This window comes from Hemiscyllium ocellatum, chromosome 19 (assembly GCF_020745735.1).
Source record: "Hemiscyllium ocellatum isolate sHemOce1 chromosome 19, sHemOce1.pat.X.cur, whole genome shotgun sequence".
Classification (NCBI taxonomy): domain Eukaryota; kingdom Metazoa; phylum Chordata; class Chondrichthyes; order Orectolobiformes; family Hemiscylliidae; genus Hemiscyllium; species Hemiscyllium ocellatum.
Genome location: NC_083419.1, coordinates 6,532,274 through 6,555,258, shown reverse-complemented (window position 1 = coordinate 6,555,258; position 22,985 = coordinate 6,532,274). Strand labels below are relative to the sequence as shown.

General features: G+C 40.4%; 2 protein-coding genes across 11 annotated transcripts in view; one reads left to right on the top strand and one right to left on the bottom strand.

Annotated features, from left to right (window-relative positions):
* The window catches only part of arid2 (AT-rich interactive domain 2), a 142,837-nt gene extending 141,808 nt beyond the window's left edge, over positions 1–1,029 (bottom strand). Inside the window, exons 1-2 of the mRNA XM_060839629.1 lie at positions 351–1,029; positions 153–246 (exon numbers count right to left, since the gene is read on the bottom strand). Of these exons, the coding sequence (XP_060695612.1) occupies positions 153–246; positions 351–454 (198 nt within the window). The 5' untranslated portion in view covers positions 455–1,029. The remainder of the gene's footprint in view (positions 1–152; positions 247–350) is intronic.
* Positions 1,030–1,165: 136 nt separating this feature from the next.
* The window catches only part of LOC132824846 (N-acetyltransferase 8-like), a 78,940-nt gene continuing 57,120 nt past the window's right edge, over positions 1,166–22,985 (top strand). The window contains exons 1-2 of one of the 10 annotated variants that reach the window (XR_009645713.1): positions 1,177–1,251; positions 22,159–22,294. The gene's annotated coding sequence lies outside the window, so the exon portion shown is untranslated. Of the gene's footprint in view, positions 1,268–10,183; positions 11,041–11,067; positions 11,811–12,068; positions 12,208–13,005; positions 13,089–22,158; positions 22,295–22,985 lie in introns of those variants that run through there. The other 9 variants (XR_009645717.1, XR_009645715.1, XR_009645720.1 and 6 more) reach the window with 9 other exon arrangements.

The window sequence follows — 22,985 nt, the reverse complement described above, 5'->3', positions numbered from 1 at the left end:
ACACACATAGACAAAAACAAACCCTTTTTCTCAAAACCTTAAAACACAACAACCCTCCCGACCGTTTCTCAAAAGGAAGGGGTGGTGTTGTAGATCACTAAAGACGCACATACCACAAGAATTTTTTATATATATATTAAAAAAACACACACCTTGGCGAATCCTCCCAGGCTGGTGACTCTGGTGTAGAGAGCGTGAAGATCCAGCTCCTTTCCAGCCACTATTGGGATCTTTTTAAAAGGCGTCCTGAACAAGAAGGGGAAGAATAAATCAGACCCACGCCTCCTCTTCGCCAAAGTGCCCGTCCAAAGTTTTATCAACCCCCCAATTAGAGGAAAATAAATCCTTACCCTCTGTTGTGGTGAAACTGCCGCAGCTCCTCCAGGAACGCCTGCCTTTTTCTCCTCGGGTCTGAAGGCTGCATTTTCCCCATCGAATTTGCCATCTTTTTCATTGTTGTGTGAAGGAAAGAGGGTGTTTTTTTAAAAAAAACTAAACAAATAAATAAATAAAAACGCCTCGGAGAAGTTATTCAGTATCTGGAAGGAGAGCCGGTCCGCCGCCGCTCAGTCATTGATGGAGCGAGTGCGAAAGTTTGAGAGAAATAAAGAAAAAAAAGAGCAAAGACTCGCTTTTACTCACTCACTGCACTCTTTTCGATCTCCCCTCAACCACAAAAAAAACACAAAAAACAACTTACATCTTGTTCTCTATTGTGTGTTAATGTGGTAGACAATATAAATGTGTGTATTTATGGTATAAATATATTTTTTTCAGACGGGCTGCAGTGGCTCCATGCAGTTTAGCATTAACTCATGGGGGGGGGGGTAAGACACACATTTATATATTTTTCTTGAAGAGGAAAAAAAAAGAATGGAAACACAGCAGCAGTACTGGTCGGCGGCCGAGACACCGGCGGCTCGAACCTCCCTCGGAGAAGCGAAACAATAGCGCCTCGTCTCAACCAAACCGGCCACCACAGCCTAGGCCCCGGGAGGGGGTGCCACTATTCAACCATTACGCGACACCCCTCCCCCTTCCCTGCTCCTTTCCCCTCCTCCCACCCCGTACACGCTCACTCTCCACTAACCTCCTGCCCCACCCCCCCCCACACACTAACGCTCCGCGCGTGCCCCTCCCCCTATCTCCCCCTTTCCCGCTCAGTCCCGGGGAAACCGCTCACAAAATGGCGGCGTCCAACTAGGACGGGGAAGACGTGTCGCTTCATCTCCGACACGAACGGAGAGGCTCGTATGTATGCATGCGTGTAATGTGCTTTCCTTTGTTTTTTTTTGAAATAATAAGTTTTAAAATAAAATTGTCTCCAGTCCGGTTTGTATTCGATTCAGACGCGCTCCTTTGCAGAAGGCGCAAGCGTTTTCTGGGTTTTTTTTAAAGTGAAGGAAGGCGGTGGCCGTCGAATGGTGAAAATGGTGTGTGTCTGAGGAGAGAGAAGAGATACGTTTTATATTTAAAATATAAAAGCCGAAAGATGCTGTGAGTCGGGCGAAAATAGAAATTGCTGTAAAAAGGTTAGCATATCTGGTAGCATTTGTGGAGAGAAACCAGTTAATGTGTTTTTTTTTCCCCTTCTGTCTCTGGGCTTTTAGAGGATTTTTTTTAAAAAGCAAAAGTATTTGTTCGCTTTGGCAAGCAGCAGTTGTGGGCGCTTTTCGTTCAGTTTAGTCGGTGTTTTTGCTTAAGTTGACAGAGGATCCCTGGGTAGGCAGTTATCGTGCCTTGTGGTTATTGTTGGTCCAATTATTGGGTTATCCCTGACCCAGTGGACTTTATTGTGCACGCGTCCAGGGGATAAGCCGGAGCTACCTTCGTCCGAAATCCTTTCGAGGGACTCGGTAGGGAGAGATCCGCAAATGTCGTGTGCAGTAAGTTTCACGTGGAAAAAAGTTGAATCTCCATTCGATAATATTGATGCTTTTACTCCTAACACCACAACTTGAATGTTTCGAAGGAGGAATTGGTGTATCAAATGTACCACTGAGTGTAAGGAGAGGTGTTACGTTTTCACTTCATTGTATATTAGTGTACTTGACTGGGAGGGGCAGAATGTTCACTGGACACTGTTCCAGGAACCTCTCCTATGCTGTATGGCAACGAGCTCCGAATAAAGATTGACGTGCTGCTGGGCAGGATCGGAGACTGTTCTTTGACATCTCGCACTCTCCAACAATTAATGTCGTTTGCTAGGCCCGCATTTATTGCACAACTTGAATTGTCCAGAAGGTTGAACAAGAAGAGCTGGCCACATTGCTGTAGGTCTGGAATCACCTGTGGGGCAGACCAGAGAAGGGTGATTATCTTCTACAACGAGCATTAGTGAACCAGACAAGATTTTTTTCTCCCTGATGATCGACCAATGATTTCATGGTGGTCATTAGATTCTTACTGCCAGTTTTTTATTGCATTTAGATTGCACTATCTGTCATGAGTGTAATAGTGCAGGGTTGCATTTCAGACTGGAGGCCTGTGACCAGCAGTGTGCCACAAGGGATTGTTGCTGGGTCTATTGTTTTTTTTTTGTCATTTACGTAGATGGTTTGGATGTGAACAGAGGAGGTATGGTAAGTTTGCAGGTGATGCCAAAATTGGAGGTGTAGTGGATAGCGAAGAAGGTTACCTCAGAGTACGATGGGGTCTTGATCAAAAGGGCTAATGGGCTAAGGAGTGGTAGATGGAGTTTAATTTCGATAAACGTGAGGTGCTGCAGTTTGGAAAAGTGAATCAGGGCAGGACTTAGACACTCAATGGTAAGGTTTTGGGAAGTGTTGCTGAACAAACTCCTTGGAATGCAGGTTCATAGTTCATTGAAAGTGGAGTCAAAGGTAGATATAGTAGTGAAGGCAGGGTTTGGTATACTTTAGTAGTCAGAGCATTGAGTACAGCAGTTGGGTGGTGTTGTGGCTGTACAGGGCACTGGTTAGGTCCATATTGGAATACTGTGCAATTCTAGTCACCCTGCTATAGGACGGTAATTGTGAAACTTGAAAAAGTTGAGAACAGATTTACAAAGGATTTAAGCTGTAGGGAAAAGCTATATAGACCCAGAGTGCCAGAGGCTGCGGAGTGACATTTTTATATAGATTTCTAAAATCACAAGATGCATGAATAGGGTAGATAGACAAGTCTTTTCTCTGGAGTAGGGGAAGTCCAAAATTAGAGGGTACAGGTTGAAGGTGAGGGGCAAGATTTAAAAGGAACCAAAGGGCAATGTTCTCTCAGGATGTGTGTATGGAATGAGCTGCCAGAGGAAGTGTTGGAGGCTGGTACAATTGTAGCAGTTAAAAGGCATCTGGATGAGTACATTAATAGGAAAGGTTTAGAGGGATATGAGTTGGAGCGATGAATCCCGATGTAGGGTTTATGCTCAAAATGTCGATTCTCCTGCTCCTCAGATACTGCCTGACACGGTTGTGTTTTTCCAGCACCCCATTCTTCAACTCCTATCCCTCTAAACGTTTCCTGTTCATATACCCATCCAGATGCCTTCTCTGCAGTCCTCACTTTCTCCTTTTTTTTTAGAGGGATATGGCCCAAATGCTGGCAAATAGGACTAGATTAATTTAGGATATGTGGTTGGCATGGGTGAATTGGAGCAAAGGATCTGTTTCTGACTTTATGGCAGGGTTTGCACCCAAGTCCACAGAATATTACCTGAATCTATGGATTAATCATATGAGCATACCAACTAGGCTATCGCATCCCCTTGATAGAGGTTAAAAACTAGTGTAAAGTCCAATAACGTGGATGTCCAAACTTTTAGATTATGGCATTTAATAATTGGCAGTATGTATTTCATATACAATACAGGTTAGTTGTGACACTATAAATCAAAAATAATGTTTTCCTAGTTTACATTGTTTTCAATGAACTATGCATAAAGTCAAGCTAAGAATACTTTATGCTAGTGTTTAAAAATTTACTGAATACAAATTGCATTTAAAATTTGTAGAAGCTTTAAAGATTACACAGAAGAAATTTGCCAAATTTATACCTGGAATGAAGCACTTCAGTTATAGAATCATAGATGTACAGCATGGAAACAGATCCTTCGATCTAACTCCATGCTGACCAGATATCCTAAATTAATCTAATCCCATTTGCCAGCACTTGGCCCACATCTGTCATTCTGTGCACGCACCACCCTCAGTGAAAAAGTTGCAACGTAGTTTCCTTTTAAACTTTCCCCTCTCTCAACCTATGCCTTAGAGTTCTGGATTCCCCTGCCCCAGGGAAAAGACCTTGTCCATTTACCCTATCCATGCCCCTCATAATTTTGTAAACCTCTAAGGTCACCCCTCAGCCTCTGGCGCTCCAGAGAAAATAGCCCCAGCTTATTCAGCCTCTCCCTATATCCCAAATCCTCCAACCTTGGCAACATCCTTGTAAATCTTTTCTGAACCCTTTCAAGTTGCACAGCATCCTTCCTATAGGAGGGAGACCAGAATTGCACACAGTTTTCCAAAAATGGCCTAACTAATGTCCTGTGCAACTGCAGCATGACCTCCCAACTCCTTTGCTCGCCCTGACCAACATATCAAATATTGTCTTCACTGTCCTGTCTACCTGCAACTCCACTTCCAGTTATGTGGAGGTATGAGAGAAGCTTGTATTTGACTTTGAAGCTTATAATGTTAAGGGAGGTTAAATTGGTATTTAAACTTCCAAAGGATTTTGATAGTGAATGTAGAGAGACTGTGTGTTTCTGTTGATAAGAGTATTTGTAACAGCATGCAGATATAAGCTAATAATTAAAAGACCCAAATGGGAGCTGAGAAATTTGAGGTGGTTCTTGTGCTAAAGAATGAAACCAAAGCAGATTCAGTGGTAATTTTCAAAAGGCAGAGAGGAGAAACTACAGGACTCTGAAGAACAGGAGAGGAGTGAAATCACCTAGATAGCTCTTTCAAAGAACTGACTAAAATACATAACCACCTATACTGTAGGATTGTGTAAGATCTTATCAGGATGAATTTAGGAAGCAAATTCTCCAGTACAGTACTTGAGGGGTGGCCTCAAGTGGAGTAAAAGGAGGGAATGCTTGAATTCTCAAATCTTCTGGTTGATGTTTTTCATGCAATAGGGTCAGTGAAGCTTGCAGTGAGAGTTAGGGGCAGAGTTGTGAAGGAATTGTAAGTACAAAACATTTTAAATATTTGTGGTCAGGAAGCTATTTAGCTTCCAAGTTCATAAGGACAATGTGTTTGGTGCAAGAGTTTAGCTGAAATTTAATATGAAGGACTTGAGGCCCTTCACAAGAGCATTGTCACAAAACTGTAGGTCATCTGTTCTCTGGTGATTGGCAGCATCTCTGCTGCAAAGTCCATTTACTCATAGCTAGGCACTTGTACCCAAATTGGCAGAGCTATATGATAGACTAGTTGTTTCTCCATAGTCTAAGTCTTGAAGGCATAATTCCATGTGTGACTATGCTTCAAACCAGTGCACTCAAGTCACATTGCTGTGCAGCTGTTCCATGGTTCAATTTTTGTCAATGCATTGATTTCCAGTTTCAAAAATTGCTGAACTCCTGCAAGACAATCATCACTGTGCATGTCCTGTCCCACTGTGCCACTACATGTGTGGTATACAGTTTGGGAGCAAGGTGTCCCAAGAGTAGAATGTGAACTTTAGATCCTATGAAGTCCTGTGGTATCAGGTTAAACGTGGGCATAGAAGCATCCTTATGGTTCCCATTTACTAGAACCCTTCAGTTGATTGTTTTTCTCTCACTGTTGAGCACCACTTGGAAAGTGCCTTGAGAGTTTCAAGGGCATGAATGAGCTCTGTCCAAAGACGATTGTCGAGCTTGGTAGCACAACTACCAGCCCCATCCTGAAAGGCACAGACTGCTCGACTAGACCTGCAGCGGATGCTGGAGAGTCAGTGTGGAACTGGAAAAGCTTTTCCACTGCCTCACTTCTCAGCCCTCCAACATCTGCAGTCCTCACTTCCTCTTGCAGCAGATGGATGAAGGAATCGATGCAAGTGGTAAACATACTTAACCTTTTTGATTTTTCCGTATACTTGTTGTAAATGCATATGACCATGATTGTATTGGTTTGCATAACATTTACATAGTCTAAAATCTGATTGAAGATTTGTAGGGAGGGAACAAAACGTTTGCAGCAAAAACTTCCAGCTCGGCGAGCAGAACCACAACAATTTACATAGTCCTTGTAAAAGCAGGACTATACCTCCACATTGAGGGTGCCTTTCCATCATGTCATGTAGCATTACACTTTACTGTACGGGAGAGATTTTGAGCAGATCTAGCAACAGAAGGCTGAACTTCCTTGAGGCACTATGAACAATTAGCTGATGTTGGATTGTACTCCGCTATCATCTGCAACCTGAGGTGGTATATCTAAACAGTAGTGTACTACAAAGTCAGGGGATTGCCCAGATTCAATGAAATACACAAGCACGTCCAGAACAACAGCAGACCTACCTAAAAGTGAGGTGTCAACCTGGTAAAACAACTGTGGAAGAGTACTTGAATACAAATAACATGTGATAGAGCTAAGCAATCTCACATCCATTAATACCAGTTGTAAGGTCTGCAGTCCTACCACATTAATTGGCGCACAATTAAACCACTCACTGGAGGAAGTGGATCTGCAAATATCTCCACCGTAAATGAAATGGGGCCCAGGAAATCAATGCGAAAGATGTGGTCCAAGCATTTGCCAGCATCTTCAGTCAGTGTCAGTAGACTGTCCATCATGGCCTCCTGAGGTTACTAGACTTCTACCAATTCTATTGACTGTTTGTTTGATACTAAGTAGCTAATAGAACCACTTACTACAAAAGTTATGGACTCAAAAGGCTGGATGATGGCATTCAGTGCTGTCAAGTGGCACTCACTTGACAATAACCTGTTCATTACTCTTGTTTGAGTTCCATCATACTTAATCAGTTCCTGATCTCATAGCCTTGGCTGAAACTTAGAGGAAAGAGCTGAAGTCGAGGGGAAGTGAGAATTACTGCCCTTGACTTCAGGGTAGCATTTGACCATGTCATTGAGGATCGCTGTCAAAACTGGACTTGCATTAAGTTGGGAGGACGACTCTCTGCTGTTGGAATCATAGCTAATGCTAAATATGGTTTTAACTTTTGGACTCTGGGTCTAATAATGCAAGTACACCCAACAGCTCCATAAGGCTGCTTAACATCTCCATCTTGGAGAGTTAGGAGTGGGTAATACGTTGGCTAGGCCAACATATCCTACAAATAGTGTGCTGAGGCTAAAGCAAAGATTAGCGATTGTTAGAGGTACATGTAGGCAGTTGCATAATAATCAGTAGTTCACCTCGATCAAGCATTGAAGTCCTTCGTTATGTCAACATTCAAAGGGAAAATGGAGACTCACGATGGAGTGATTAGTTTTCACTGAGATGACAGTATGGTTTAAATACACATTAGCAGTAGAGAAAGTCTCTAACCTTTCAGCTGTGATGAGATGAAATGATATGCTGTTTTCAAAAAATTTCATATAGCATGGAATGTACCTTTTGAACCTATATTTCTAAGATTTCATTTTTGTGACCTGATGTCATATGGATTAGTAGAGTTTGGAATCTTTTTCCTCTCCTTTCTCTTTGCTATAACCCCCAATCCTTTCGTAAATTTTAGCTCATTTGGATTCTTTATTGCAGAGAGAAATGAAAAGCTCATGCTCAGTCCAAGGTGGCTGAATTAATCGGAATAGCTTCCCTTAGATTCTGATGAGCCAAAGGCTCAACCCCTGATGGAAGGGCTTATGCCTGAAACGTCGAATTTCCTATTCCTTGGATGCTGCCTAACCTGCTGTGCTTTAACCAGCAACACATTTTCAGCTGTGATCTCCAGCATCTGCAGACCTCATTTTTTACCCAATGTTTTAATGTGCTGAGCTACCAGAGTGATATTTTAAAATAACATGCTCGTGGTGTCAGTTTCCTTAAGGTCTTTTTGGCCAGGCAGAAAAAAGTTTGTAATTTATAGCGCAGGTTTGTTTTGCAAAACTTTAATTTACTTGCTGTCTAATGGGAGAAAAAGTGATTAACTTGTGTATATGGCAAATTATAAACTTTGGAGGAACTTTTAAGTGACATTAATTAAAATAATCAATTTTTTAGAAGTTGCTATCCATAAAATGAGCTCCTAATTTTGTCTTCCCTTTGCAACTTTGAATTATAGTGTTCCAGACTCTAAGCTCCTTTAGTTGAGAATATGAATTACCTTTCTCAATCTTGATTGTTTCCAAAAATGCTGAAAAGCAGTGTTTTTGGAGGATCCACTCTCACATTTTGGCCACAGCCATTTTGAACCTTTTTTTGTCATGTACTTGTCATACAGTACTCAGTAAAGGTGTTGTCTGCATTTTGATATTGTGCCTCTGATAACTAAATCCAATAACATTTTAATCAACCTGGTCAGCTATGCAATGACACACATCCTGAACATGGACCTTTTTTGGTCAGCAAGAGGGATACTACCATGAGCACTGTCAAAGTTCTACTTTTTCATGGTGGTTACCATTTACATCCTTGTAATAAAACATACACTTATTAATCAGTCAGTTTGGCGGTTTCCTGTTCTTTCACCAACAGATGTTGGCACCGCTTCCCTAATCAAGGATATTTCAAAGATTGTGATTAGACTCTCTATTTAGTTATTTTGAGTATTGTTTAATACTTGCTACTTTTCCCACCTTTGGCCTAAGTCGTGTTTTACTCATGTCCTTTCTTGTCCTCTATCTCGTTCTTCCAAACTGACCATGTCGGCACTACATGTTTCTTGGTAGCTTCATTCCTCCATGAGACTTGTCCTTTCTTTGACTATAATTCAACCCAAACTCCAAGCACCTAAGATGCTTTTTAGGTAATATGATTATATTGTATTGAAACAGCATTGTTTTTCATTTGCAAGCAATTTAATGTTTCAATAAATATCTTATGTTATAAAAGCTTTGGCCAGTATAAAATTTGTTTCAAATTGACAGTCAGTTGAACATTAGATTGTAATTTATATATAAACATATAATTGGTTAATTCTTTTAACAAGGATATGCACTGCTTCAATGTGATTTTTGACAAGCTGAGTGAGCCTATATTAACATGGAATGAATTCTAACAAACTAGAAAGGAAAGTTGTGGAAAGGAGGTTCTGACTTTGGGGAAGTCCTAAATGAGGATATAAGGTAAATCATTTCTTCACCCAGAGAGTGGTGATCTTGTGGATTTGAAATAGTACAGAAATCAGTCAAGACAAAAGTACTATGATTTCATGGAGTTCCGTATAGCACTTGGGGGCTAAAGGGATCAAAGAATATGGGGGGAAGCAAAAACAGACTGTCGAGTTGGATGTTCAGTCATGATCATGAACGGCAGTGGCTCAGTGATTAGCACTGCTGCCTCATAGTGTCAGGGACCCAGGTACGATTCCACCTTCTGACCGTTGTGTGCGGAGTTTGAGTATTCTGCTTATGTTCTGCCATGGCGTCCAGGGACATGTAAGTTATTTGGATTAGCCATGGCCATTGCAGAATAGTGGAGATTGATTCCACACAACTTAAGGTCTATGACATTTCTCCAGAACTGACAAAGTGAAGGAAGAGCAAGGGAGCAGATGGATAAAAATGAAATCGTACTAAGGCTATGTGAGACATGAATGAGAACACAGGAGAAGGCAAGTTCAAGATCTGTTTTAGGCTTTGGCTTCTTTACTGTTTGTGTATTAATAATGTATGTAACTGCACATGGTGATCAATTACACCAGGCTACTGTGCCTATTATTTACTTGAGATTATTCTCTACCTGCATTTCTTTCAATCTCCAATCCTGTGCACACCGTACTTACAGAAATCTCAAAGGGATTGGTTCCAAGACATCATTACAGTGTAGTTTTAAGGTCCAAAAGCCCTTACCCAACACTAAATCATTAAGGTTGTAAAAATTTTGTTTACTGGTTCCAGTAACAAAATAATTTTGAAGTTGGATAAAATTCTAAAAGTATTGTGGATGTAGATATGCTTGCTGAGTTGGAAAGATTATTCAGATGTTTCGTTACCATACTAATTAACATCAGTGACCTCTCCGGATGAAGCACTGGTGGCATGGCCTACTTTCTATTTGTGTTTTAGGTTTCCTTGGGTTGATGCCTTTTTCTTTTTTTTTCTCAGGGGATGGTAAGTGGGATCCAAGTCAGTGTGTTTATCGATAGAGTTCCAGTTGGAATGTCATCCTTCTAAGAATTCTTGTGCGTGTCTGTTTGGCTTGCCTAGGATGGATGTGTTGTCCCAAAGTGGTGACCTTCCTCATCTGTGTATAAGGGTACGAGTGAGAGTAGTTCATGTCTTTGTGGCTAGTTGATGACATTTGTGTACAGACAAAAAGTAAAACTAAACATGTCCAGAAACCTTAACACTCTTCCCTACAATGACATCTCTGAAATGACTGCCAGACCACTCAAACCTCTTAGCATCATGGTAGCCCACAAACCGACCAGTACGCTGAAACTGCAGCTAATGAACTTGAAAGACCCTATACGAACAACAAGCAAAACTAATGTTACTTACAAACAACCTTGCAAGAACTGTAACGCACAACGTTGGACAAACAGGCAGAAAACTATCCACCAGGATAAATGAACATCAACTAGCCACAAAAAGATATGACCCACTAAACATAGAAAGTGGTCCATCTGGAAGCTCATTGATATTACCTAGTATGGTGACAACGTCTGAAAATGAATCTTCCAAATCAGCGAGCAAACCTCTGTCCACCCGAGCTACAAATCTTCGCCAACCTCACTTCGTAAAGTATGTTTTGGGATATTCCGAAAACATGCCATGTCCCCATGGAAATAGACTGTTGGAAATGAATGGTTCTTTTGTTAAATTATGGGGCTGTTCACTCCAAATGCAGTTTATTCACAGGCTGAGCTCTGGCAATCTGCAGCTCCCTCAGATGAGAGCCAAAACTTGTCAGGTCTGCAGTGGAGTTGAGAAAGTAATAACATTGTTCTGTGTGGAATGCAGGTGGCGGTATAATGTTTCTTTTTCAGATTTTTGAAGGAAAAACAGCTCAAATGTACTATGGCCTACATCCAGTTAAAGTAATCCAGTGGACCTCTTGAGCTCTGTGGCAAAGAAAACAATCAATAGACTTGGCTGGAAAGCACCAAGAAGGCAATTGTGACAAGTGACTGATGCATAAACACCAAGTCATATTTGAGAGAATAGCTGGAATTGAAAATTGTGGTTCTGACAGAAGTAAATAACATTAAGACTTCAAAGTACTAGACTATTCTAGAAGTACACAGCAGCCAAACAGGTCCTTTGGCCCAACTCCTCCATGCCAATTGCAGGCAGATGAAGGAGCAAGCAATAAAACTGAATGTAGTTATATTGTCTTTTTACATGCAATAGTTTTTTGTTTACTGAAATCTTATGGTGTCTTTCATTATTTAAAGGGTGTAAGTTTTTATCTTTTGTATTATGGACAGTTAATATTTAATTTATGTTTTAATACAGAACATGATTTTGTACGCAAGCACTGTATTGGAAATGTGAAATAAAAACCAACTTTTGGAGGTAGTGACATTTTGGCTTTGCTAAAAGGTCATCCGCCTGAAACGTTAAGTTTTTCCCTCTGCATAGATGCTGCCAACTGAGTGTTTCAAGCATTTCTTGATTTCTTTTAATTGCAGCAAGTGCGAATTTGTTTAATTGTAAGTAAATTGTGGACTAGAATGCCAGCATATCCTGTTCTAATGTTAGACTTTGTTTGTTTTGTTTTTGACTTTCTCTCCAGTCAATAAAGTTTCTGAATCTCTCTCTCTTCCCGACAGTTCTGGCTTTGAGATGCAGGCACCTGGGATTTAAATGGAGGAAATTAAATGTACTCACTTTCTCTTTTGGCAAATGTAAATGATTTCATTAAGAAATGTTAGTTTTGTGCAAATATAAACTTCATTCAGAATCAAAAGTAATCTTTAACAAATATGTGAAGCTATGATATGTAATTTTGGCTGTATTTTTCTTTTGCATCAACATTACTGACAAGTTTTCAAACTGCTGAATATTTCCATGCTTGGTATATGAAACAAAACACCCTGTGTGGTGAAATATATTAAGGTATGTTGAGCTTTGATTGTCATTCTATCCAGGAGCACTCCTGATGACTGTTTTAATTTCCTGCAATCGCACAGTTTTGTCTAAGTAAATGTAATAGATCGATTGACTTTTGTCAGACGGTGGTCACTTCATTCTGTTCAAATATTAAATAATTGGCATCTTAGGCATGATTTAAAGGAATGTTTCCTTGAAACTACTTGTTTGAAGACCCTATCTAGGATGGTGAGGAAGGCAGGGCCACAATTTGCAGATTTTGATTGATCTGTTAAAGTCACACTCCAGCTGGTTGTACATTTCCTCTGCTCAGCTCACTTCCTCTGTCTGAATCCAACCAAAATATAAAATCCTAGAATCCTGACAATGCAGAAAGAGGCCATTATGCTCATGATATCTGTATCATCCCTCCAAAGATCATTCTGCCCAGGTCCACCTTCTCGCACGAACTCTACACTTAACCCAGGCTAATCCACCTGCCCTGCAAATCCCTGGATACTGCAGTATAATTTAGCCTGCCCAATCCACCTAATCTTTTTGTAGTGTGGGAGGAAACTGGAGCACCTGGCAGAAACCTGCAGAGAACATGCAAACTCCACACACGGCCACTTGAGGCTCTAATCAAGTCTGGATCCTTGGTGCTGAGAGACAGCAATGCTAACCACAGGAAACTGTGCGAGCTACGACTTGAGTTCAGAAGGCAGGAAAAACATCTTGTTCCTATTATTTGAGTAATAAGGAATATATTCTGCTTGTGGGGTTCTGGATAAAGTTTTATATTTTTTTGCTTTGTCTTTTAGCTTAAACCATGAATTTAAGCTCCATGTTATGTGTCTCTCCTTCAGAAATTGAGGACACCGTGTAACACGTAAAAATGTAGTAAGCTGAAGCACATTGATAAGCTTTTCTGTTTGACCCCTGGGTTTTGCTAGACTTTTTGGATATTAGATAAAAGGTACGTTCATAGTGTGTTATATTTAAAGACTGATTTGTGATGCTGCTCCTAAGATTACTTTAAAACATTGTAAATCCCCAAAATTAGTTTTGAGTGGGTCGTCTTTCAGGCCTACCCTTTTAATGACTGGGAAGCAATCAGAAACCAGAAGAAAAGAATTGTGTATGGACTTGATTTGCTGAAGAGATTTATCTCTGAAGCAATTCGTGGAGGTGCACTGTATCCACTGACAAAGAAAATGCTGCAATTTTCTTGAGACTTTCTCCAAAATCTCTAAATTAGCCATATGATTTACCTTTCATGACTTTGTTTCATTAGATTATGATTTTCCAAATGTTCTGTTTCTAATGACAAATATTAGGCTAACCTGCTTTGTCTCCATTGAGTTTAGAATAGGGGTGTCACTTGGGATATTCCAGTTCTCTGGTATGACAGGATATTTGGAAAATAACAGCAAATATGTCAAATACCTATCTAGCTACCTCTTTTTTAGTATCCTCTTAGCGATGTTGTCTTTTCCTATTTACTGCTGAAAAATGTCACTGGAAAAGTGCAGCAGGTCAGGCAGCATCCAAGGAGCAGGAGAATCGATGTTTCAGGTATAAGCCCTTATTTACCTCCATCCAAATGGACTCTGCATTATCCATCTCTTGCAAAATGCCTTATTTATTCTCTTCTCAATATTATTGCCACCTTTTTGGTTCTAACTTTCTAATTTAGTTCCTAGCTGCTTTTATTCCTTCAGCAGAACCTTTTTCCTCCTGTCTTGTTACTGTGACAACTGGATCTTGCCTTTCCCACTTCAAGTACCTCTGCAGCCTAGGTGAGAGCTGCTAAACCTTGTACTAGATAGGTAATATGCCAAATCTGACCACAATAGTGTTTTTGTCCATAACCTATATCATTTTCCATTATGACGATATATTTCTCCCTTCTAATCCTACTTGAATTGCTCCCTGTACCATGGTGGGGTGGTCAGTTTTATCCTTCATAGTTCCTGGTTTTGTGTACACACAGAGCAAGAATCGTGAATCTGTTCGACAAGGACAAGAGCTGCTACCTACCTTGCTCATTATCACACCCTAACCACTGAAAATTCAAGGCACTTTAGTCTAAAGTGTGTCTCCTAAAACAGCATCCAGGTAACTTATACCCCTCGACATGCTGCAATCTGCAACTGAAACTGAGCTGAAGTTTCTTGAGCAATTAATACTTTATCTATGTAGCCACTCTGAACCACAATGGGGTCTATCACCTCGCACCTCATGCAGCTACAACACATCACCTCATCTGTTTTTGTTTTTAGGTTATTTTTTTAAATTTCCTTTTACACTTTTTCTCATTTACCTTTTATCCGAAAACAATTTTGAATAGGTATTCAAATTAACAGCTATTACCAAAAGAATCTACAGGCATCTCTTGAATTTTTAAAATTATTTCTGGTGAACTATGTCTTTGTCCTCCCAGGTAAGTATAGACCTCCAGCGCCTTTGTTAATATTTTTTTCCTTGGCTTTGAGTCTGTGCTCCCGCTAGCTCCTCTATGCTCCCCCAGGTAAACTTCCTGAAGCATTTGTTTTCAGTAGATTATTTTCTCCTGTTGATGACCGACAGTCTTGCAATACCATATCTCTCTCTCTCTCTCTCACCCATTATTCTGGATATATGATTAGTGCAAGGTCAGCATTCCATTTCCCAGACCAAGTTGCATTTTTGCGGATTTTAATGAACCATCTCCTGAACTGCTGTAGCTAATATGATTATGGTATTCTCAGAATGAATTTTGAGATTTTTTTGGTTACAGTGAAGGATCTGTGCTTTGCTTCCAATGACCTTAGGGAATTTGGATGCTGTAGTTCCTAAGTAATTAGAATTATATTATAGAATCCTTACAGTGTGGAAACAGGCCCTTCAGCCCAACAAGTCCACACTGAAGAGTCTGAAGAGTGCCCCTCCGAAGTGTAACCCACCGAGACCTATTCCCCTACCATATATTCACCCCGACTAATTCACCTATCCTAATACATCCCTGGACACAATGGAGCAATTTAGCATGGCCAATTTGACCTGCACATCTTTGGATTGTGGGAGGAGGCCAGAGTACATGGAGGAAACCCATGCAGACACTGACAGTGCAAGCACCCAAGGTTGGGATCCAACTAGGGTCCCTGATGCTGTGAGGTAGTGCTGCTAACTACTGAGCGACTAGGGTAGAGGTAATTAGTTTGGAGTTGTCGGAGTGCATCTTGTAGATAGACAAACACTCAATTTAGTTTGAGGAAGTATTGGTGGCCAAAGAAGGAAAAGCATGATCAAAACCAAATGTCTTCATAAATGAAATGGAAGATACTTTGTTTCATTAGCTCAGAGGAACTGTGGTTAATTTTGTGGCTGTACTAATTGTTGCATATAATGGCCAGTGGTATTTAAGTTTCACATTGGGTGAAATGTCTTAAAACAGTTACTTTTTAAAAAACAAAATATAACTTCATCTGATTTCACTTTAGTGCCCTCCATATCTAAATCCAAGAAAGTATTAGGTTTGATTTCTCTGGTTCTGTATTTGCTTCCAAGACCTAAACCAAGTTTATGCTAGGGCACAATTCTGCTTTGATTTTTCAAAGCCCCAATTTTTTAAGAAAAAAGCTCTAAGGTTCAGATCAAAATCTGACTTACTCCTGGTGAGTGCAATACTTTAGTGTAGGAATACCACTGTTATACTTTAACTCATGTCATTCTTAATAGACTCAACTTATAGGGGCTCTCTTTTGTTAATAAATTTTAATAAGATGCTGTTTAAACTGATTCCTAGAGAGATTTGGACCTAGAAATATCTGCCAGGCAAAGATGTCTGAAGAAATTAGAAATCAAACTCCAGTTGCCAAACCCGCTATTTCAGATTTTCACAAGGATGGGGTCATGCTTCAAGTTTGGATGGTTCTCCAAGGTGAATAGCCAAGTGCCTCCAGTGAGTTCAGATTTGAGTTTGTGGTGTATGTAGGCTGTGTGGAGTAATAAGAGCTTACCTATTCTCAATGTATTTCTTTTTCGGATGACCAAGAACCCCTTTGGAGAGCTGAGGTGGCCCTGCAGATAGTGTTAGCATAATTTGGGATTAGGGCATCAGAAATCAGCTTAGAATTGTGAGCTCTTGGTATTGTTAAGTATAGAGGCAAATGAACCTTTATGCACAAACTCCTCAACTATCCAACTCATCAAATAATGTCAACAAGTCTTGTCAAAAAGTGTCCGTGTGTTTTTGAGTGCTTTTCTCAGTGTTGTCCGCAATAAAATCAGCGTACTTACAATGAATCGGTATGGTAGATAAAAGATAGTGGGTTGAAAAAGTACCAAGTTGGCATGGATGGGGGTCATTGGATGACAGTGTGTATGAGGAGTAATGGGATGAGTAGATGGCATTAGATTATAGGGTGAGGCATAGGGAAAACACTTGTGCCTTTTAGGAATGACGTCCCAGGTGTGCTTTTTGCGTTTGGGGAAAATTGGATGTGAAAAGAGAGAAGCAAGGAACTGTCCAAAAAAATGTGGATGACTTATATTTTAATAAATAGGCTAGGTATTTCCTATTTGCAAGCAATGATAGGATTTGTGCTGTATGCTCAATTTCTAAAACTCATTTTCACAAGAAATGTCTATCGAGGTGAGCATGTTGATAAATGACTCTAAATGTTGACTGAGCAGAAGTGTTTGTTTAAATAAAGGACTAGCTAGAGTCAGATGTATTGCATAAAAACAGGCCCTTCAGTCTAACTGACCAGATATCTGTACCTAATCTAGAATATAGAACAATATAGACCCTTTAGCCCTCAATGTTGTGCTGGCCTTGTATCCTACTCTAAGATCAGACTAACTTGCATACCCTTCATTGTACTCTTGTGCCTATTCAAGAGTCACTTAAATGTCCTTAATGTATTCTACCCTAAACTTTCCTCCGATCACCTTAAAATTATGCCTCCTCATGATAGACATTTCTGTCCTGGGAAAAAGTTTCTAGCTATCCACTCTATCAAGTCACCTTTCATCCTTATTGGCTCCAACGAGAAAAGCCGTAGCTTCCTCATAAGACATGTCCTCTGATCCAGGTAGCATCCTGGTAAATCTTCCCTTTCCAAAGCTTCCACATCTTTCCTATAATGAGGTGACCAGAACTGAACACAGTATTCCAAATGTGGTCTAACCAGTACTCTATAGAGCTGCAGCAAAATCTCACTGCTTTTAAACTCAATCCTCCTCCTAATGAAAGCTAACACACGTGTTGTCTTAACAACCCTATCGCCCTAGGTGGCAGCTTTGAGGGATCTGTGGACATGGACCCCAAGATCCCTCTGTTCCTCCACACTGCCAAGAATCCTGCCTTTACTCTGTATTCTGCATTCAACTTTGACCTTCCAAATTGGTATTACGTTAGCCAATCTCAAGTCTTCCAGCATCTCACCTGTGACTATCAATGATACAAATATCTCAGCTTGGGGGCGCAGCAATCACTCCCCTAGCTTCCCACACAGTTCTAGGGTACATCTGATCAAATCCTGGGGATTTATCCACTTTGTTTTTTACCACCACCTCTGTAATATGGACATTTTCTTCAAGATATCACCATCTATTTCCCCACATCCAATATCTTCCATGTTCTCCACAGTAAGCACTGATGCAAAATACTCGTTTAATATCTTCTCCCATATCCTATGGTTCCACATACAGGCAGGCTTGCTGATTTTTGAGGGGCCCTATTCTCTTGTTTGTTACCCTTTGAAGGAATTTTGATTTCTTACCTCTCCTAGTCATCTGAAATGATATCAGTATACGCTCTCAGCCATGTCTTCCTAAAGTTGGTACTAGGTGTGTTGGCATGGAAAGAGATGGGCAGCAGATAGGATTTATGTTGGCATGTGAACTGTAAAGGCCATAGGGTATATAAGGTGGCACAGAGATTACAAAGGATTATCATGGATTGGTAGATTGACATCGGATAGGATATGGGGAATGAGTTGGGGGGTGAAGGTGAGAGCAGGAGGGATGTCTTGTGTTGTCAGCAGCATTTTTTTCTTAAAAAGTTGACTGGTCCTGGAGCCCCAAGACCAGCTTTCTGACCAGTTTGCCTCTGGAACTGACAGCCTTTTGGACTCTTTCACGTTGGCTTGGCCCGGCCCATTTTATGAAGCTAGCCATGTGTGTTTGCTCCATGAATGGAGTTTGGAAATGTGGGTGGTGTTTCTTTTTTTTTAGAAAGGCTAACTTTACAGATCGGGGACAAAACCCATAGCCTTAGTGAGTTTTATGTCTGACACTTGAGTTGACTTGAAAGCTACAGATGTCAATCTTACACTGGCATTGGAGTACTAGACGTGAAGGATACCTGAAAATATTTCTGTACGTGAAATAAAATCTATAATCTGATAAAGTATAAAATAAAAAAGTCACAAAGTAATTATGCTAGACCAAGCTCACTTCTGAGTCTGTAAGTGTGGCACTGGAAAAAGCACAGCAGGTCATGCAGTATCTGAGGAGCAGGAGAGTTGACCATAACAGTTGTGATGCTCAAATAATGATTAAATGAATCCTTGGCTAAAGTTGGCAAAAGGCCAGGTGGTGCACCTCACTTTAAATAAAAGCAGAACACTGCAGGTGCTGGCAATCTGGAACAAGCACACAATGCTGGAAAATCCCAGCAGATCTGGTACCATTTGTGGAGAGAGAAACAATGTTTTGAGTCCAGTGTGACTTTTCAGAACTAAAACACTGCGCCACAAATTATTGCAGAAGTCACATAGCAATTAAATGTATAATTTTAACAAATTATTATAGTATTTTAGTGGTCATATAAATAAAATGGTGGTAAAGTGTCAAACAGTACAATTTTTTTCCTATTGTTCAGTAATTAGTGTGCTCGTGCATGTTGATCTGCCAACAAATATATCCTTAAACTCCATTTCTAAACATCCCATGTCTTTTTTAATTACTTGCTGTACCACCATGTGAACATCATGATTAATGTGCAAGTGCTCAACTTGCTCTACTGCAGCATGCCCCCAAGCTATTAAATATTCTGTTTTTCTATTTTATCTGACATTTTGCTCTCTGTGCTAAATTTTTGCTCATCCACTTAACTTATCTATATTCCTTTACTAACTTTATTTTTGCTTTGCTAGCTCCTTGCGTCATGCCCAAATTTGATAGATGAAGTGACTAAGTCATTAGTGTTTGAGCAAAATAGCTAAGAAGACAGCATTGATTGCTGTGGCACTCCCCTTGTTAATCATTTTGATAATGGTCCTTTTAACCCAACTGTTTTCTATTAGTTCATGAATCTTTCAATGCTGGTACATCACTTCGACCATTGAATTGTGCAGTTACTTATTCAGTAACTTATTAATGGGGCTGAACACTGACCCCAACACAGTTTGGGGGAAGCCTGTCCTGATGGTACAGCTTCCAATTGACCCAATACTAGTGCTACTATGCCATGAATCCACATCTGTTTTACCTCACCAATCTTTGATCCACATATTCACTTCTCTGGTTAGTCTTATTCAATGCCATTTTGCTAATGAATTGATTATTAATTTTAGGTCATCATTTTTTGTGTTTCTACCTTTTTTAATTTAATACATAGTGTTTTACAAAAAACTTTTTCTCCTTGCCATACAGTTTTTAAAGGCAAAAATAAAAAGACACCTTACTTGCATCAGCCACTGCTGGCTGTGAAAACTATTCTAACTGCCTGATTAACTGCTATCTCTGGATTCTAAAGCGGCAGCCACAGGCACAGTCCCAAACTAGGTCCATCAAAATTCTTAAGTGAGGAAAAAAATGCCAGAAGAGAAGGAAGAGAGTTTCTGTTCTGAAGCAGGGCCACGCCGGCACAGTCATGTTCTACCACAAGTGTCATCAACTCCTCTGTGAATTAGAACTTGGAGTACAGGTCGTTCTGTAGCATGTGTTTTGTTAACATCAATTGATGAATTGGGGACACTTTCTGAAGTGCAAAGATTTATAGCTGTATTGGTTTAAACGTTGCTGCAATTACACAATTTTCTCATAACATGGGTTTGCACAAGAATTGGACTGTCTCATTATTGTAGAACTGACTGTATAGTGCTGGAAGGCTTCTAACCTGATCTGCTACAGCAAACGTCAGTCTGTCTCTTCCAGTGAGATACAGATCACCATTCACTTCCTGTTAGCCAACACACAATCTCTAAAAGACGAGGCAATTGCTGATACCAGTTGCAAATATATTGCAGGTCTCTGTCTCTGCATTTCTTTTTGAATTCTGTCCTCTATATTACCTTCCTCACCGAAATGCATCATTATCTACATATCTGCATTAAATTTGATTTGTAACCTGTATCTCCCTACCTGTGCTAATCTACCAGAGCTTTTATACCAAACATTAGCTTGGTACACTCTGAATTGATGTTTCTATGTTGCAAGAAATTCCATTCTAAAATTATCTCTTTCTGTTTTTACTATCACTGCCTCAGATGAGACTTAGCTAGTAACAGGGCCCCTGCAATGTATGTCATAACCTGAAACAGGACCATCCCATATTTGGGGTCAAGGATAATTCACACATGAGAGGGAGCAGCAAGCAACTGCCAAGTCCTTCATGCTTAAATTTGCACAATATGTGGGAATTCAATTAATGAGCAATTAGATTTCTCAATCCCTTTCCAGGAGCCTACAAACATAAAATACAGTTGAAGAGGCTACTTCAAAAGTGCATTTAAATTAAAAATAGGACTTGTGGAGAATTGTGTCTCAAGGAGGTCCATCACTGCCAGATTTAACACTCTTAAATATTCTCCAGTAAGTAATGATGGTGAACTTTGCATTGCTCATTGTAGTTCATTCAAAACATCTTGCATCATGCCAAACACGAGGCTGTGTTCCTAGCAAAATAATCACTGCCTTTTACAATAATCACTCTTCTGGTTTAGTCTCCCATCTTTGCACATTCAAATCAGAGAATTAGATCATAAAGTCATCCAGCATGGAAATAGACCCTTTGGTCCAACTAATCCATGCTGACCAATCTCCAAAACTAAGCTAGTCCCACTTGCCTGCATTACCCTATCATACTTAGAAGTCACAGTCTTCACCTGACAAAGGAGCAGTGCTCTGGAAGCTTGTGATTTCAAATAAACCTGTTGGACTATAGCCTGGTGTCATGTGACTTCTGATTTTGTCCAGCCAGTCCAATACTGGCACCTCCACATCTTTCCTCTTCATGTTCTTATCCAAATGTTTTTTAAATGTTGTAACTGTACCTACATCCACCACTTCCTCTGGCAGTTCAACACACATGAACTGTAGTTTTTTTAAAAAAGTTGTCCCTCGTGTCCTTTCTAAAACTTCTTTCTCTCTCCTTAAAAATATGCCCCTTGTAGTTCTATAAGTGTCTGTAAGGTAACCCCGCAACTTCCTCTGCTGCAGTGAAAAATGTCCACAGTCTATCTAGCTTATTTTTATAACTCACTAACCATTTCCCGTAACATCCTGTTATGCATTTTCTGAACTCTCTCCAATTTAATAATATCCTTCCCATATCAGGGCAACCAGAAAATACCTCACCAATGTCTTGTAAAACGTCAACGTGACATCTCAAAGTCATACTCAATGGTCTGAGCAATGATATGCAGGTATACCTGGTTCACAGCTAGCAGAGTAATCAACAGTCAAATTCGTCTTGGCCGTGCAAGTACACTTCACTTCCCTCAACCTCAAGGGAAAGGACAGTGCTCAGCTCCCTTTACTTCACAATCAAGTGCTGCTTTACGTTGCTCTTCACTCAGCTCTGTGGCTCCAGTATCAAATGCAAAACACTCCGGTTATTTTACCTTCAAATCGATGTATGCCTGCAAGGTCACCCTTGAATGAAATGAACTTGAGTAATTCCTAACCAGCACAAAGTTGTTTCCAGATGCCAAAACACATCTGAAATAGAAAATTGCCCAAAGAAAAAAGTGGAAGTTAAAATCATTTCAGAGGACCTCTCGTTAGAGAGAGATGACTGGTGGTAGGTTAAAACTGAGGGTTTCTCATTTCAGGTAAGGAGGTCATTATGGGAATTGAACCCTTTGGCCAGTCTGAAATTGAACAAGTTAGTTCAATTGGCTGCAGAGCTGGTTTTTGATGCCAAATCTTCATAGAAGGTCGCAATCTCATTCTCAGATTGAGGAACAGGTGAGTCCTTTAAATAGCATTCCTGTAAAACCCTTGCTGGTTGTTTAGTACCAGGCAGACTAGTTTCATGAAAGAGTCTGGAATGTGCAGTCTTTTTAAAAGGGGGGTAGAAAACCTATGTCTGCATTTATGTTTGAGTACTGTAATTTGTTGGAAATTAATTGTCTGAGACTTGAACCCTGTTGGCCTTTGTGAAAAGCAAAAAATGTCAAGTTATTACATGAAGACACATTGTGTTCTTGTGCAAACACTTGAACAAACTACAAATGTAATTTAACAGTTGGAAAATTTGTGTTTAAGTATCAGTGAAACTTCTGCGGCTTATTTATGGTGTAATGGTAGTGTCCATACCCCTCTGCAAAGAAGCTCAGTTTCAAGTCCCACCTATTCCAGAGCTATATAATAACACTTTTTTTTTAGATTAGACTTAGTGTGGAAACAGGCCCTTCGGCCCAACAAGTCCACACCGACCCGCCGAAGCGCAACCCACCCACACCCCCACATTTACCCCTTACCTAACACTACGGGCAATTTAGCTTGGCCAATTCACCTGACCCGCACATCTTTGGACTGTGGGAGGAAACCGGAGCACCCGGAGGAAACCCACGCAGACACAGGGAGAACGTGCAAACTCCACACAGTCAGTCGCCTGAGTCGGGAATTGAACCCGGGTCTACAGGCGCTGTGAGGC